A 15,339-nucleotide genomic window follows, 5' to 3' on the forward strand; every position below is an offset into this window, starting at 1 on the left:
GTTTTAGAGTAGTAGAGCATATGTTTGAATTGGAAATGGAAAGAGCAAGTGGTTTAAGGTAGGTTGGCCTGTGTCAGGGGTGTGTCATGTTGCTATGGCTGTTCAGTGTGTACATGGATGGGATGGTGCAGGAGGTAAATGCAAGGGTAATGGACAAGGGACTGGAGATTGTGAAAGAAAGTAGAGAAGAGTGGGAGGCGAGCCAGTTATTGGTTGCAGATGACAGTGCTTGTGGCAGTTAGAGGGTGATTTAAGGCAATTAGTGATGGAGTTTGGGAAGGTATGTGATAGGAGAAAGTTGAAGGTAAATGTGGGTAAAGTAAGGTGATGAAATATACAAATTAGAGGATGGCAGAGAGTTGGAAGTAAGTCTTAAAGGAGAGATGGTAGAGAAAGTAGATAGTTTTAGGTATTTGGGGTCACATGTGGTAGGAAAGAGAGGAGTGGAGGTAGGGGTAAATTTTAGATTAAGAGAAGCAAGTAAATGCCTTGGGGAGTATTAAAAAGTGTAATGAGAAATAGGCATCTACGAATGGATGCAAAGAGATTATACAATGGGATGATTATTCATAAGACACTGTATGGGGCAGAGACTTGGAATTAAAGAGAAGCAGAGAGGCATTTAAATGTGTTTGAGATAAAGTGGCTGAGAAGTATGGTAGGGGCTACAAGTTTGGATAGACCAAGAAATGAGGAAGTGAGGAGGGGTGGAAAAGGAGATGGCAGATAAGGCTTATGAAAGAGTTTTGGGATGGTTAGGACACATGGAAAGAATGAATGAAGAAAGATTAGTAAAAGGTGTGGAAGGATGAGATGGCTTTGAGCTAAAGGGGAATGTACGTTGAGCAAGAAAGGGAGTAGGTAGGAGATAGGGTTGAGTGAAGAGTGGCTGTGTATACATGATACAGTGATGCAAGATGGGAGGGGGGTGTGCTATGGGGAGGGAGTAGGGAGTGGTTATATGTGAATGATATTTTGACACAGCCCAAAGTGTTTTCTCCCCATTTTCTCTATTTTCCATGTGAGAGGATGGAGAGGAGGTGTCACCAATTAAGTGAAGTGGTCTTGCTGTGAATGTACTGTGTCTTATTGCCATTGCCTCTGACCCAGGGCAGTGGGTGGGAGATAGGAATGACCCTTCATCAACAAGGAGTTAAGATGAGAGGGAGGAAAGGGTGGTGAATGGTAGTGCAATGGGTACAAGTGAAATGTTTGGGAGTGAGTACATGCTTTTTGACTTGGCTACCTCCCTTATTAGGTGGAAAAAGCTCTTGGTATATAGTGGTCTTACAGCATATACTCTCTCTTTTTTTTTTTTTTTTCCAGTTTGATCTCGTTTACTTTCTATTTTAGTTATTTTTTATTCAGTAGTTGTGAGCAGTTAGGGTTGTATTTTTTCTGTAGCCTCTTCAAATGTTTTTGTTACCTTGTTGCTGTGATCTTATCCATATCTCTATCTATTGATATGAAATGGATGATGTCAAAGTTCTCACTTATATGTATATAATACAAATTTGATAGTACATTTTGTTTTGTTTTGTTTTTCAATGTACTATCAAATTTGTATTATATACATATAAGTGAGAACTTTGACATCATCCATTTCATATCAATAGATAGAGATAGCAAAATTTGACACAGCCCGAAGGGATTTCTCCCCGTCTTCTCCTTTTATGCACGGGGGGATGGAGAGGGGGGGGGGTCGCCGATTTTGAAGCAGCCTTGCTATGGATGTGCTGTGTCTTGCGACACTGCTTCTGACCCAGGGCAGTGGAGAAGGTGCAGGGATGACCCGTCACCCAGGAGGTGCTAAGATAAGAGGGAGGGTGGAGTGTATTCAGGGATGAATGGGTGGGAATGATTTTATGCCTTTTCCTTTTTGGCTACCTCCCTTGTAAGGGAGAAAAAGCCTTGGTATATGTATGATAGTACATTATTATGAACACCACTAATACTACATTTGTTTAGAATTTTTGTTTGTTTTATTTATTAATCTTTTCATCCATTTATCATTTTATTTCTTGATTTTTCAGATAGTTACTAGCGAGCTGTACATGAAGATACGCACTGCATATATTCAAGAGGTTTCCCAGGCTTTACAGTAAGGTTTTAGTTGAATTGTATTGGGATTGTACATATTTTATGATAATGTGGAATGAATGTCCCCTTTGACTTGACTGTTCCACTTTTGAGGGGGAGAAGGCCCTATGATATTTACCTAGTTATATTTTACAGGAAGAGAGTTATGCTCGTAGTGACCCATCTTTGTATCTTTCAGCATCAAGTTTGTTCTTAAATTCTTGTATAGTTTTTGCACAAACTGTTGCCTCATCCAATTTGTTTGGGAAACTATTCATTTTCAGATCTCTTCTATAACTGTCCTTTTAGAGTTTCTTCTTATGTCCTCTTGTTTTTCCCTTATCCCACTTAAATAAATCATCTCTGTCTAGGACTTCCATGCTTTTCAAACATTTCATTCCCTACATATTCCACTTCCCTCCACCCTCCTCCCTCCATCTTATCTTGGCACCTCCTGGATGATGGGTCCTCCCTGCATCCTGTCCACTGCCCTGGGTCAGAAGCAGTGTTGCAAGACACAGCACATCCACAGCAAGGCTGCTTCATAAATTCGCCCCCCCCCCCCCTAGTTATATTTTACAGGAAGAGAGTTATGCTTGTAGTGACCCGTCTTTGTATCTTTCAGCATCAAGTTTGTTCTTAAATTCTTGTATAGTTTTTGCACAAACTATTGCCTCATCCAATTTGTTTGGGAAACTATTCATTTTCAGATCTCTTCTATAACTGTCCTTTTAGAGTTTCTTCTTATGTCCTCTTGTTTTTCCCTTATCCCACTTAAATAAATCATCTCTGTCTAGGACTTCCATGCTTTTCAAACATTTCATTCCCTACATATTCCACTTCCCTCCACCCTCCTCCCTCCATCTTATCTTGGCACCTCCTGGATGATGGGTCCTCCCTGCATCCTGTCCACTGCCCTGGGTCAGAAGCAGTGTTGCAAGACACAGCACTTCCACAGCAAGGCTGCTTCATAAATTCCCCCCCCTCCCCTGTCTCCTCATGCAGAAAAGGAGAAGACAGGGAGAAATCCCTTCGGGCTGCATCAAATTTTTCTCATACATACTTCCTCACCTCCCATCCCCACCCACTCCCCCTCATGCATCACAGCATCATCCATACATAACCATTCTCCATTCACCCCTATCTTCTGTCCTCTCCTGTCCTTCCTCAACAGACATTCCTCTTTTGTAATGCCCCTTTCACCCCATCCATCCATCTCATCCTAGGATGCCCCCTCGTATTCACTCCTTCAACCTCTGCCTTCCACACCTCTTTTACTAGTCTTTCTTCACTCATTTTTTCCATGTGTCCAAACCATCCTAATACTCTTTCATCAACCCTATCTCCCAGCTCCCTTTCCATCCCTGTTCTCCCCCTCACCTCCTCATTTCTCACTCTATCTAGCCTAGTAATCCCTATCATACTTCTCAGACACCTCATCTCAAACACATAATGGGAATTGTAGAGACAAAATTGAAAGGTCCATTACCACCCAACAGTGTAGGACATGGTGTATATAATTGTTGGATAAGAAACAGAGAGGTAAAACAAGGGGGTGGAGTTATGTTCCTGACTAAGAAGGATATAAATGTGAGGAATGTCACATATGGAAAGAATAGAGTAGAGATGATTACGATGGAAGTGGAGGACAAGGATAGGAAGAGCAGGAAGTTTGTAGTAAATTATGTGCCTCCTAAAATGGCTTCGTGGGAAGAGAGAGAACACAAAAATGTGTTAGAAGACACAAGGATAACACTAAGTAAGATAATGGAAGATGGAGGACGAATAATTATAATGGGTGACTTTAATTGTAAAGAAATCTGCTGGGAAGAGATGACAGTGAAGGGTGGAGATGACCTATTGGGAAATGTATTACTTGATATGATTATTGACCATACAATGATGCAATGGATACAAGAGAATACTAGGTATTGAAATGAGGAAGAACCATTGAGACTGGACCTAATAATCACATCAGAACCCGAAATAATGGAGAAGATTGAATATAAAACACCAATAAGTAAAAGTGACCACATATTAGTTGAACTGGAACTAAATGAGGAAAAATACATGAAAAAAGCGAACAGTATAGAAAGGGAAGATTAATGTATGAATTTTTTTTTTTTTTTTTTACAAAATAAAAGAATTCTTTCAAAAAGCAGACTGGGAAAGAATACACAAGGAGGAAACAACAGTAGAAGAGAAATGGAGTATTTTGACAAAAATTTATAAAGAAGGAGTGGAAAAGTATGTGCCAAGACAAAAGCAAGAAAAAGGATATGTAAAGTGCTGGTACAACAAAAGATGTAGGGAGTTAAAAGACAAAAGGGATAAAGCTTGGATAAAATGAAAAAAAGAAAACCTGAAAAATGGAAAATATATACTTGCTATAGAAATGAATATGTACAAGTGCACAGAGAAGAAAAGATAAAATGCGAAAAAGATGTCATAGAAAAATGTAAAGATCAACCAAAATTATTTTACAGATTTGTAAACAACAAACTGAAAAGCAAACAAGAATTAGAGAAACTACGACAAGGAGTCGAATACACAGAGGAAATAGAAATGGCAGAAATTATGAATAAGCATTTTAAATCTGTGTTTACAAGGGAGAACATACAACGTAGAGATATCGAACGGGAAGAGAGAGTTCTCCCTATGAAAGAGATAGAAGTATCAAGAAATGAAATAATGAAACACTTAAGTAATCTTGATATCAGAAAATTGCATGGGGTGGATGAAATGGCAAACTGGATTTTGAGAGAATGCAGGAATGAACAGACAAAATACATAGCCTAATAAACAGTTCATTGAAAGGGGGAAAAGTTCCAGAAGATTGGAAAAAAGCAAATATAGTACCAATATATAAAGGGGGAAACAAGGAAGACCCTACTAATTATAGACCGGTCTCTCTTACAGGCTAAAATCTGTAAAGAATTATCAAAACTAGATGGGTAAAGCATTTGGAAAAAAACAAAGTACTAAATCCAAGGCAATTTGGATTCAGACAAGGACGATCATGCATCACAAACTTAATGTGTTTCTATTCAAGACTAATAGATGTAATACAAGAAAGAGATGGATGGGCTGATTGTGCGATTCTAGACCTGAAAAAAGCTTTTGATATGGTGCCACATAAGAAGTTGCTTCAGAAATTATAAACTGCAGGAGTAATACAGGACAAACTACTGAAGTGGATGGAAGACTTCTTGCATGAAAGAAAAATGAGAGTGGTGATAAGAGACAAACACTCCAATTGGGATAAAGTGATTAGTGGACTTCCACAAGGAACAGTTCTGGCCCCAATAATGTTTGCTATATATATTAATGATATGGATGAAGGAATTGAAAGTTATATGAGCTTCTTTGCGGACGATGCAAAATTTTTGAAAAAAGTGAACACTGAAGAAGATTGTGAGTCGCTTCAGAGTGATCTTAATAAAGTATGGGAATGGAGTAGGAAGTGGGAGATGGAATTCAATATCAAGAAGTGTAGTATAATGGAATTTGGAAGAAACAAAAAAAGAATAGTGGGATCATATAAATTGGGATAGGAAGAAATAAAAAAAAGTAGAAAATGAGAAGGACCTGGGAGTTATTATTATGAATAATATGTACCCTGAGAAACATATAAACACAATTTTTGGAGAAACTTATAATTCAATAAGAATAATCAAAGTGTCATTTACATACCTGGATGAAGAAATGGTGAAGAAAATACTAGTTATTTTGATAAGACCAAGATTGGAATATGCATCGACGATGTGGTCACCAAGTACAAAAAACTGTATAACAAAACTTGAAAGAATACAAAAAGCAATTACAAAATTAGCACCAGCACTCTCAGAACTATCATATGAAGAGAGACTAACAAAACTTGAGCTACAGACATTAGACGAAAGAAGAGAGAGAGGAGACTTGATAACTATTTATAGAATCATGAAAGGCATAGAAACTATTGATAGAGAGGATCTTATAAAATGGGATAGTAGACATACAAGAGGACATGGAAAGAAAATCAAGAAAGACAGTTATAGAAGGGACCTAAAAAAGAACAGCATTCCCCACAGAGTAATAGACATCTGGAACAAGGTAGATGAAAAAGTGGTGTGTGCAAAAACAATACATGAATTTAAAAACAGTCTAGATAAAATGAGATATGAAGACGGGACACCACGAGCATAGCTCCCCTTCCCGTAAAATACAACTAGGTAAATACATTCAAACTCCTTCTCTCTTCCTCTCTTATGTTCCATATTTCTGCCCCATACAGTGCTGTTGGCACAATCACTCCTTTATATAATGTCCTCTCAGCATCCATTCCCAGATGTCTATTTCTCATTACACATTTTAATCCACCAATGCATTTACTCCCTTCTCTCAATCTACATTCTACCTCCACCCCCACTCCTCCCTTTCCTACCACATTCACACCCAAGTATCTGAAACTATCCACTTCCTCCAGTCTCTTACCCTTAATGCTCACTTCCAGCCTGCTGTCACTCTCTCCCCCTGTACATCTTATTACCTTACTTTTGCCCACATTTATCTTCAGCTTCCTTTTTTCACACACCTTCTCAAACTCTGTCACTAACTTCCTCAATCCCTCCTCTGATCCTGCTACAAGCGCAGTGTCATCAGCAAACAACAACTGGCTCACCTCCCACTTTTCTCCATTTTCTTTAACCATCTCCGACCCCTGACCCACCACCCTTGCATTCACCTCTCACACCACCCCATCCATGTATAGATTGAACAGCTAGGGCAACATAACACATCCCTAACGAAGTCCCACCTTTACCTCAAACCATTCACTCTCTCCATTTCTAATCCTATCACTAGCTCTACTACTCTCATAAAAACTCTTGACTGCTCTTAACAGCTTTCCTCCTATCCCATATATCTGTAGTACCTCCCACAGTGCCTTCCTGTCTACCCTGTCATAAAACTTTTCCAGATCCATAAAAGCCCAAAAAACATCCTTAGCTTTTCCTATAACTTTCTCACATATCTGTCTTACCACAAAAATCTGATCTACACAACCCCTACCTGTCCTAAAACCACACTGTTCCTCACCAATTACTTCCTTGGATCCTCTCCTAATTCTCTCTAGACCCTCCTATAAGCCTTCCCTACTACACTCAACAAGCTGATTCCTCTGAAACTACTACACTCACACTTGTCCCCCTTTCCTTTGTAAAGCGGAACTATACAGGCACTCCTCCAGTCCTCGAACACTCTACCCTCTCTTAAACAATCATTAAATAACCTCACCAGCCAGTCCACCATCACTGTACCTCCTTTTTTCAGACATTCTGCATGGCATCCATCCAACCCAGGTGCCTTACCTGTTCTCCTCACCTTAACAACTGCTTTCACTTCATCTTTCCCTATTTCTCCTCCATTTTCCTTGCTCATCACTCTCATTTTCTTAGCACTTCCCACTGCAACTACCTTTCCCTCCCAATCCTCCTTCACATTTAGCAACTCCCTAAAATACTCTACCCACCTTCCTCTCACTGCCTTCTCTTCCATTATCATCTCTCCATCTGACCCTTTTACCTTTTCTTCTCTACTTGATTGACCTCTACCTCTTTTAATTTCTTTCCAAAACATCTTTTTATTATTTTCAAAATTTTCTGTCATACTCTTACCCCATTTCACATCTGCTCTCCTCTTTGCATCCTTTATCTTATGCTTAGCTTCCCTTCTCTTTACTTTGTACCTCTCATACTAATTTGTAGGCAATCAATGAATGCCTGTTTCTTCTCTTCTACACCCTTCTTTGCTTCCTCATCCCACCACTCACTACCCGTCATTTATATATATGGCAAACATTATTGGAGCCAATGTCCTTATGGGATTCCACCTATCATTTCGTTCCAGTTTAAGTTTTTGTCTCTAAGTACCACACTCGTTTTGCTCCCATTCAAGAAATCTTTCATCCATTCCAATAACTTTCCTTGTACACCACCTATTGTTTCAATGTTTCTATGTAGCTTTTTGTGTGGTACTTTATCCCTTTCTTGCATTATTTCTTTTAGCCTCGAGTAAAAGCAAGTCAAGTTAGTAGCACATGATCTTCCATGTCTAAATCCAAATTGTTTTGGATTCAGTATATTATTTTCTTCCATATGTTTAATCCATCTACTTTTGATAACTTTTTCACATATTTTTGCTATTGTGCTTGTAAGGGAGACTGGTCTATAGTTAGTTGGATTTTCCTTGTCCCCTCCTTTATATATTGGTACAATATTTGCATTTTTCCAATCTTGTGGTACCTTTCCTTCTTTGAGTGAGTAATCAATTATCTTATATATTTTGTCCACTAGTTCATCTATACATTCTTTTAGTATCCAATTTGCAATTCCATCTGGACCATGTGATTTTCTAACATCAAGGTTTATTATTTAGTCCCTTATTTCCTTCTTTGTCACAATTATTTCTTTCATGGGGGGAAATCTTTCTGTCCTTCCTCCCAGTTTTGTGTACTTATGTGAATACAGATTTGAAATGTTTGGTCATAATTTCAGCCATTTCTACATCTATATATTCATTATTCCCTTGACACAGTTTTACTATTGTTTATCTTTTAGTTTACCATTCACATACTTGTAGAATAGCTTAGGTTGGACCTTGCATTTTTCTATTATGTCTCTTTCACAGTTTCTCTTTCCTTCCCTGTATTTTTACACGTTCATTTCTTAGTTTGATATATATTTACTACTTACTCTTTTTTTTTTCTTATATATATATATCTTTTCCAAGCTTTGTCTCTTCTATCTTTAGCCTCACTACATTTTTGTTGTACATACATACATATACCAAAGGCTTTTTTCCCCCTTACATGGGAGACAGCCAAAAGACAAGGCATAGAAACCACTCCCACCCATTCCATCCCCTACATACTCCACTCCCCTCTTCCTTCCTTATCTTGGCACCTCCTGGATGACAGGTCATCCCTGCATCTTGTCCACTGCCCTGGGTCAGAAACAGTGTTGCAAGACACAGCACATCCACAGCAAGGCCGTTTCATTAATTCGGCAACCCCCCCGTCCCCTCATACAGAAAAGGAGAAGCCGGGAAGAAATCCCTTTGGGCTGTGTCAATTTACTGGTATATCTCATACATACTCCCTCACCCCCCATCCCCCACCCACTCCCCCTCATGCATCACATCATCATCCATACACAACCATTCTCCATTCACCCCTATCTTCTGTCCTCTCCTGTCCTTCCTCAACAGACATTCCCCTCTTTCCCAATGCCCCTTTTACCCCATCCATCCATCTCATCCTAGGGTACCCCCTCATGTTCACTCCTTCCACCCTGCCTTCCACACCTCTTTTATTAATCTTTCTTCTCTCATTCTTTCCATGTGTCCAAACCATCCTAATACTCTTTCATCAACCCTATCTCCCAACTCCCTTTCCATCTCCGTTCTCCTCACCTCCTCATTTCTCACTCAATCTAGCCTAGTAACCCCTATCATACTTCTCAGGCATTTCATCTCAAACACATTCAAACTCCTCTCTTCCTCTCTTATTGTTTGTTATACCAGCACTTAATGTACACCCTTTCTTGCCTCTTCGTTGGTATGTATTTGTCTATTCCCTCATTATAAGTTTCTTTTAATGTTCCATTTCTCTTCCATCTTTGTTTCTTCATTTAAGAAGTTTTCCCAATTTACATTTTGAAAGAATTTTCTGAGTTTCTCAAAATCTGTTTTGTTATACATTAGTCTTCCTTTTCTATGTTTCTAATTTTTTTCTCAAATCAATTTATTCTTTTAGTTTGAACTCCATTGGTATGTGATCGCTCTTCCCAATTGGTGTCTTGTATTCCGTTTTATCTACAATTTCAGGCTCTGATATAAATATTAAATCTAGTCTCAACAGTTCTTCATTGTTTCTATTTCTGATATTTTCTTTTACCCATTGAGTCAATGTGTATTCAATGGTCATATCCAGTAGTATATTTACCCAAAAGTCTTCTCCACCTTTCACTGTCATTTCTTCCCAACATATTTCTTTAGAGTTAAAGTCACCCATAATTACTGTTTCCTCCTTTCAGTAATTCAATTAATGCATTCTTTGTCTTCCAACATTTTGGAATGATCGCTCTCTGTCCAAGACTGTGTTTTTGGGGGCACATATACTACTACAAATTTTCTACTTTCCATGTCACTGTTTTCAACTTTATCATAATCAGTTCCACATTACGGCAGTGACAACAATATATTCTCATATATATATTAGAAAGAGGTGACATGATTATAATATTCAGGTCACTAAATGGGATAGATTGCATTGATAGAAGAATTTTTTTTTTTATTAAAGAAGGGAGGGCCATAAGAATTCATGGAAGTAAGACGGACCACATGTTGAAAGTATGTGAAGAAATACAGTTTTCTATATAGATGCATAAGTATGTGGAATTGCTTAGAAGATGATATAGCCCAAACTCAAACAGTGCATGAGTTTATATCTAAATATGGTGATTGGAACTCAGAGCTATAGATTAAGTTGTAACCGTACATGAATTTGAGTCTATGTATGTTAGAAAATTAGAGAATAGGAGACATGTGCCAATGAACATTGCTCCCTTCCAGTATACACTAGCCAGTCCACTATTACTATACATCCCTTCTTCAGACACTCTACATGACACCCATCTAACCCAGATGCCTTATGTGTTCTCATCATTTTCAGAGCTACTTGCACCTTATCTGTACAATTGTGATATTTTCTCTGCTTCTTCCCCCTTACAAGGGAGATAGCTAAGTCAAAGGCATGCACCCACTACCACCTACTCCACCCTCATCCACCACCCTTGTTTCCCTCTCATTTAAGCTCCTTGTAGATGAAGGGTCATCCCGGTCTTCTGCCCACTGCCCAGGTCAGAGGCAGTGCAGTAAGACACAGTACATTCAGAACAAGGCTGCTTCACATAATTGGGAATCCCCTTCTTTGTCCCCTCATGCAGAAAATAGAGAAGATGGGGAGAAATTCCTTTGGGTTGTGTCAAAATATCATCCACACACAACTGCTCCCCCTCCCAACCCCCTCTCTTCCTCTCTTCCTCTCTCAACCTAAAAAAGAGAGAAGATAGGGAGAAAATCCCTTTCATGGTGTATCAAAGTATCATTCATACACAGCCATTCTCCACTCACCCCTATACCCAACCATCTCCCTTTCATGCTCAACAGACATTCCACTCTTGCTCAAAGCCCCTTTCACCTTATCCATCCATCTCGTCCTCGGTCATCCCCTAAAGTTCACTCCATCCACCCTCGACCCCCACACCTCTTGTTGGGGATGTTGGAGAGGTGGAGGCAAGTGATGAATTTCTTGTGGAGGCAACTATAGCAACAAAGGATAGACCCCCTGATATACTCCCTTCTGAATCCTCTCTCCCACGAAAGGACAGAGTCCACTTGGCCAGACTGCGGTGCGGTCACCACCCAGCACTTCTAAGCTACCAGAAGAGGCTGGATGACCACGTTGTGAACAGCTGCCCAGGATGTAACACTTCACCCCATACCATACAACACATAATGGAAGACTGCATTATACACAATCATGCACGCAAACAACACAACATATGCTCTATAAAGGATTTGTGGGAAAACCCAGTTTCGGCTATGGCATTCCTTGGGGAGACGGGACTGCTCAGACAGACAGTCTAGGGAACGACAACAACAACAAAGGAGGAGGTGGATGCTTCAGAGGTGGTTAAAGCTGCTAACTCCTCAGACTGGGCCTGCATTCTTTTGCTGACTGTCTTAAAGAATTATGATATTTTTGGTTGGACATTCTTATGATCCTGAAGGTGAAGAAGCTGCATCCTCACAACCCTCAGCACATAGTGGTCAGCCAGAGGCATACCCACATTGTCATTGAGTCTTAGGAGAGTGTTAGCAGCCTCAATTCATGCAACTATAGAAAGGCCAGTTTGGTGTTTTCTTCCACTTCTTCCATAGGTGTCTCAGGGCACATCGCTTCCTCTGCTATCTCCTCTGGTGGTGGTACCCAGACACTCCAGAATCTTCCAGCCACTCCTGGACTTCCTCCTGCAACTCACCCTAGCCAGTCTGTGCTGTGACAACATGCCAATGTGGGGTTCTCAAAATTAAATGTTCAACTTCTCCCTTATATCTTGGTTGACAAGTTGAGGTATCCGACACTTATCCTAGGCAGGGTTATATTCTGTAATTTGTACGCAATTAATAGCTTGTAGATGGTTTGATTTCTATTGCCAGTCTACCACTGTTATTATGATTCCTATGTGGTACTAATTAGTAAATAATTCTGACTTCTTTCTTCACAGCGAAACTGGTCTTATTTTGCTTGCACTCCTGGATGATCTAGAGGAATTGTTAGCTTCATCTCCAGATTTCCTCCTTGGCAAATGGATCACCTCTGCTGAAGAATGGGCAGTCAATGAACAGGTTGGCTTTCTGGTGTTCATATATATATACAGTTTAACTAATGCATTTTTTATTTAACATGAGTTAATTTTTAAGGAAAATTGTTTAAGTAACACGACAATTTCGATTTAACATGATTTGAATTTGGCGGTAAGAGCACTGAGAGAGAGGGCCTCCGCGCGGTCAGTCTCCCGTGCTCTGTTTTGATATCAGTCTGAAGCTAGCCCACACTGTGAGTGGAAGTGTTTGTGTACAAGTTTACACTTGGGTGCAAATGTGGTGGGAAAGGGAGGAGTAAAGATGGAAATAGAATGTAGATTGAGAGAAGCGAGTAAATGCCTTGAGGGATTAAAAAGTGTAATAAGAAATAGACATTCAGGAATGGATGCTAAGAGGAGATTATATAAAGGAGTGATAATGCTAACAGCAATGTATGGGGCAGAAACATGGAACATAAGAGAAGAGGAGTTTGAATGTATTTACCTAGTTGTATTTTGCGGGATGAGAGCTATGCTTGTAGTGACCTGTTTTCGTATCTCTCCACATCCAATTTATTCTTGAAATCGTGTTAATGGACTATATAGTGGTGACCAGCAGTATGGTAGGAAGAGTTAAGGATGTACATGTCCTAAGGGGAGAGAGTGGTGGAATATCAGATCATTTTCTGGTGGAAGATGAATTGAGAGTGGAGAATAGGTGGAGAAAGAAGAAAAGGGCAGAAGGTAGGGAGGTACTTAGAGTGAACTGCTTAAATGAGGGAAAAAAAGGAGAATGAGTATAAGGAGAAGCTGAGAGAGGAGTGGGAAGGAGTAAAGGATAGATTAGAACTAGGAGTGGAGGAGGAATGGGGATGGTTCAAGTAGGGAGTCATAAGGTGTGCAAAGATGGTGTGTGGAACAAGGAGGTTGGGAGGAAATAGAAGGAAGGGTAGTGAGTGGTGGCAAGAGGAAGCAAAGAAGGGTGTAGAAGAGAAGCAGGCATTCATAGAGTGGCTATAAATTAGGACAAGGGAATCGTATGAGAGGTACAAAGTAAAGAGAAGGGAAGTTAAGCATAAGATAAAGGAAACAAAGAGGAGAGCAGATGTGATATGGGGTAAGAGTATGACAGAAATTTTTGAAAGTAATAAAAAGATGTTTTGGAAGGAAATTAAAAGAGGAAGAGGAGGTGAATCAAGTAGAGAAGAAAAGGTAAAAGGTGCAGATGGAGAGATGATAATGGAAGAGAAGGCAGTGAGACGAAGGTGGGCAGAGTATTTAGGGAGTTGCTAAATGTGAAGGAGGATAGGGAGGGAAAGGTAGTTGCAGTGGGCAGCACTAAGAAAATGAGAGTGATGAGTGAGGAAAATGAAGGAGAAATAGGGAAGGATGAAGTGAAAGCAGCTGTTAAGATGATGAGAGCAGGTAAGGCACCTGGGTTGGACGGATGCCATGCAGAATGTGTGAAGAAAGGAGGTACAGTTATGGTGGACTGGCTGATGAGGTTATTTATTTATTGTTTAAGAGAGGGTAGAGTGCTGGAGGAGTGCCTGTATAGTTCTGCTTTACAAGAGAAAGGGGGACAAGTGTGAGTGTAGTAGTTTCAGAGGGATCAGCTTGTTGAGTGTAGTTGGGAAGGCTTATGGGTCTTGATTGAGAGGATTAGGAGAGGAAGAGAGGGAGTAATTGGTGAGGAACAGTGTGGGTTTAGGACAGGTAGGGGATGTGTAGATCAGATTTTTGTGGTAAGACAGATATGTGAGAAAGCTATAGGAAAAGGTAAGGATGTTTTTTTGGGCTTTTATGGATTAGAGGAGGAATTGAGGAAGTTAGTGACAGAGTTTGAGTAGGTGTGTGAAAGAAGGAAGCTGAAGATAAATGTAGGTAAAAGTAAGGTGATGAGATGTACAAGGGGAGAGAGTGACAGCAGGTTGGAAGTGAGCATTAAGGGTGAGAGACTGGAGGAAGTGGATAGTTTTAGATACTTGGGTGCGAATGTGGCAGGAAAGGGAGGAGTGGGGGTGGAGGTAGAATGTAGATTGAGAGAAAGGAGTAAATGCCTTGGTGGATTGAAAAGTGTAATGAGAAATAGACTTCTGAGAATGGATGCTAAGAGGTTATATGAAGGAGTGATTGTGCCAACAGCATTGTATGGGGTAGAAATATGGAACATGAGAGAGGAAGAGAAGGAGTTTGAATGTGTTTGATATGAAATGTCTGAGAAGTATGATGGGGGTTACTAGGCTGGATAGAGTGAGAAATAAGGAGGTGAGAAGGAGAACAGGGGTGGAAAGGGAACTGGGAGATAGGGTTGATGAAAGAGTATTAGGATGGTTTGGACACATGGAAAGAATGAGTGAAGAAAGATTAGTAAAAGAAGTGTGGAAGGCAGAAGTGGAAGGAGTGAATATGAGGGGCCATCCTAGGATGAGATGGATGGATGGGGTGAAAGGGGCATTACAAAAGAGAGGAATGTCTGTGGAGGAAGGACAGGAGAGGACAGAAGGTAGGGGTGAATGGAGAGGGGTTGTGTATAGATAATGGTGTTTCTACAAGAGTAGTAGAGCTTGTGTTAGGATTAGAAATGGAGAGAGTGAATGGTTTGAGGTAAAGGTGGGACTTCATCAGGGATGTGTTATGTCACTCTGGCTATTCAATATTTACAGGGATGGGTTGGTGCGAGAGGTTAATGCAAGGGTAGTGTGTCGGGTTGGAGATAGTTAAAGAAAATGGAGAAAGGTGGGAGGTGAGCTAGTTCTTGTTTGCTGACGACACTGCACTTGTAGCAGGATCAGAGGAGGGATTGAGGAAGTTAGTGACAGAGTTTGAGAAGGTGTGTGAAAGAAGGAAGCTG

At 40.1% G+C, this 15,339-nt stretch overlaps 1 protein-coding gene across 3 annotated transcripts in view; it reads left to right on the plus strand.

The window, feature by feature from the left end:
- Window positions 1–15,339, plus strand: part of Naglu (N-acetyl-alpha-glucosaminidase) — a 192,890-nt gene that overhangs the window by 156,630 nt on the left and 20,921 nt on the right. For all 3 annotated transcript variants that reach the window (XM_076196766.1, XM_076196765.1, XM_076196764.1), the window contains 2 exons: window positions 2,034–2,101; window positions 12,408–12,528. In XM_076196766.1, the coding sequence (XP_076052881.1) occupies window positions 2,034–2,101; window positions 12,408–12,528 (189 nt within the window). The remainder of the gene's footprint in view (window positions 1–2,033; window positions 2,102–12,407; window positions 12,529–15,339) is intronic.

The sequence above is a fragment of the Oratosquilla oratoria genome, chromosome 13 (assembly GCF_046742065.1).
Source record: "Oratosquilla oratoria isolate Oo_2021 chromosome 13, ASM4674206v1, whole genome shotgun sequence".
Classification (NCBI taxonomy): Eukaryota; Metazoa; Arthropoda; class Malacostraca; order Stomatopoda; family Squillidae; genus Oratosquilla; species Oratosquilla oratoria.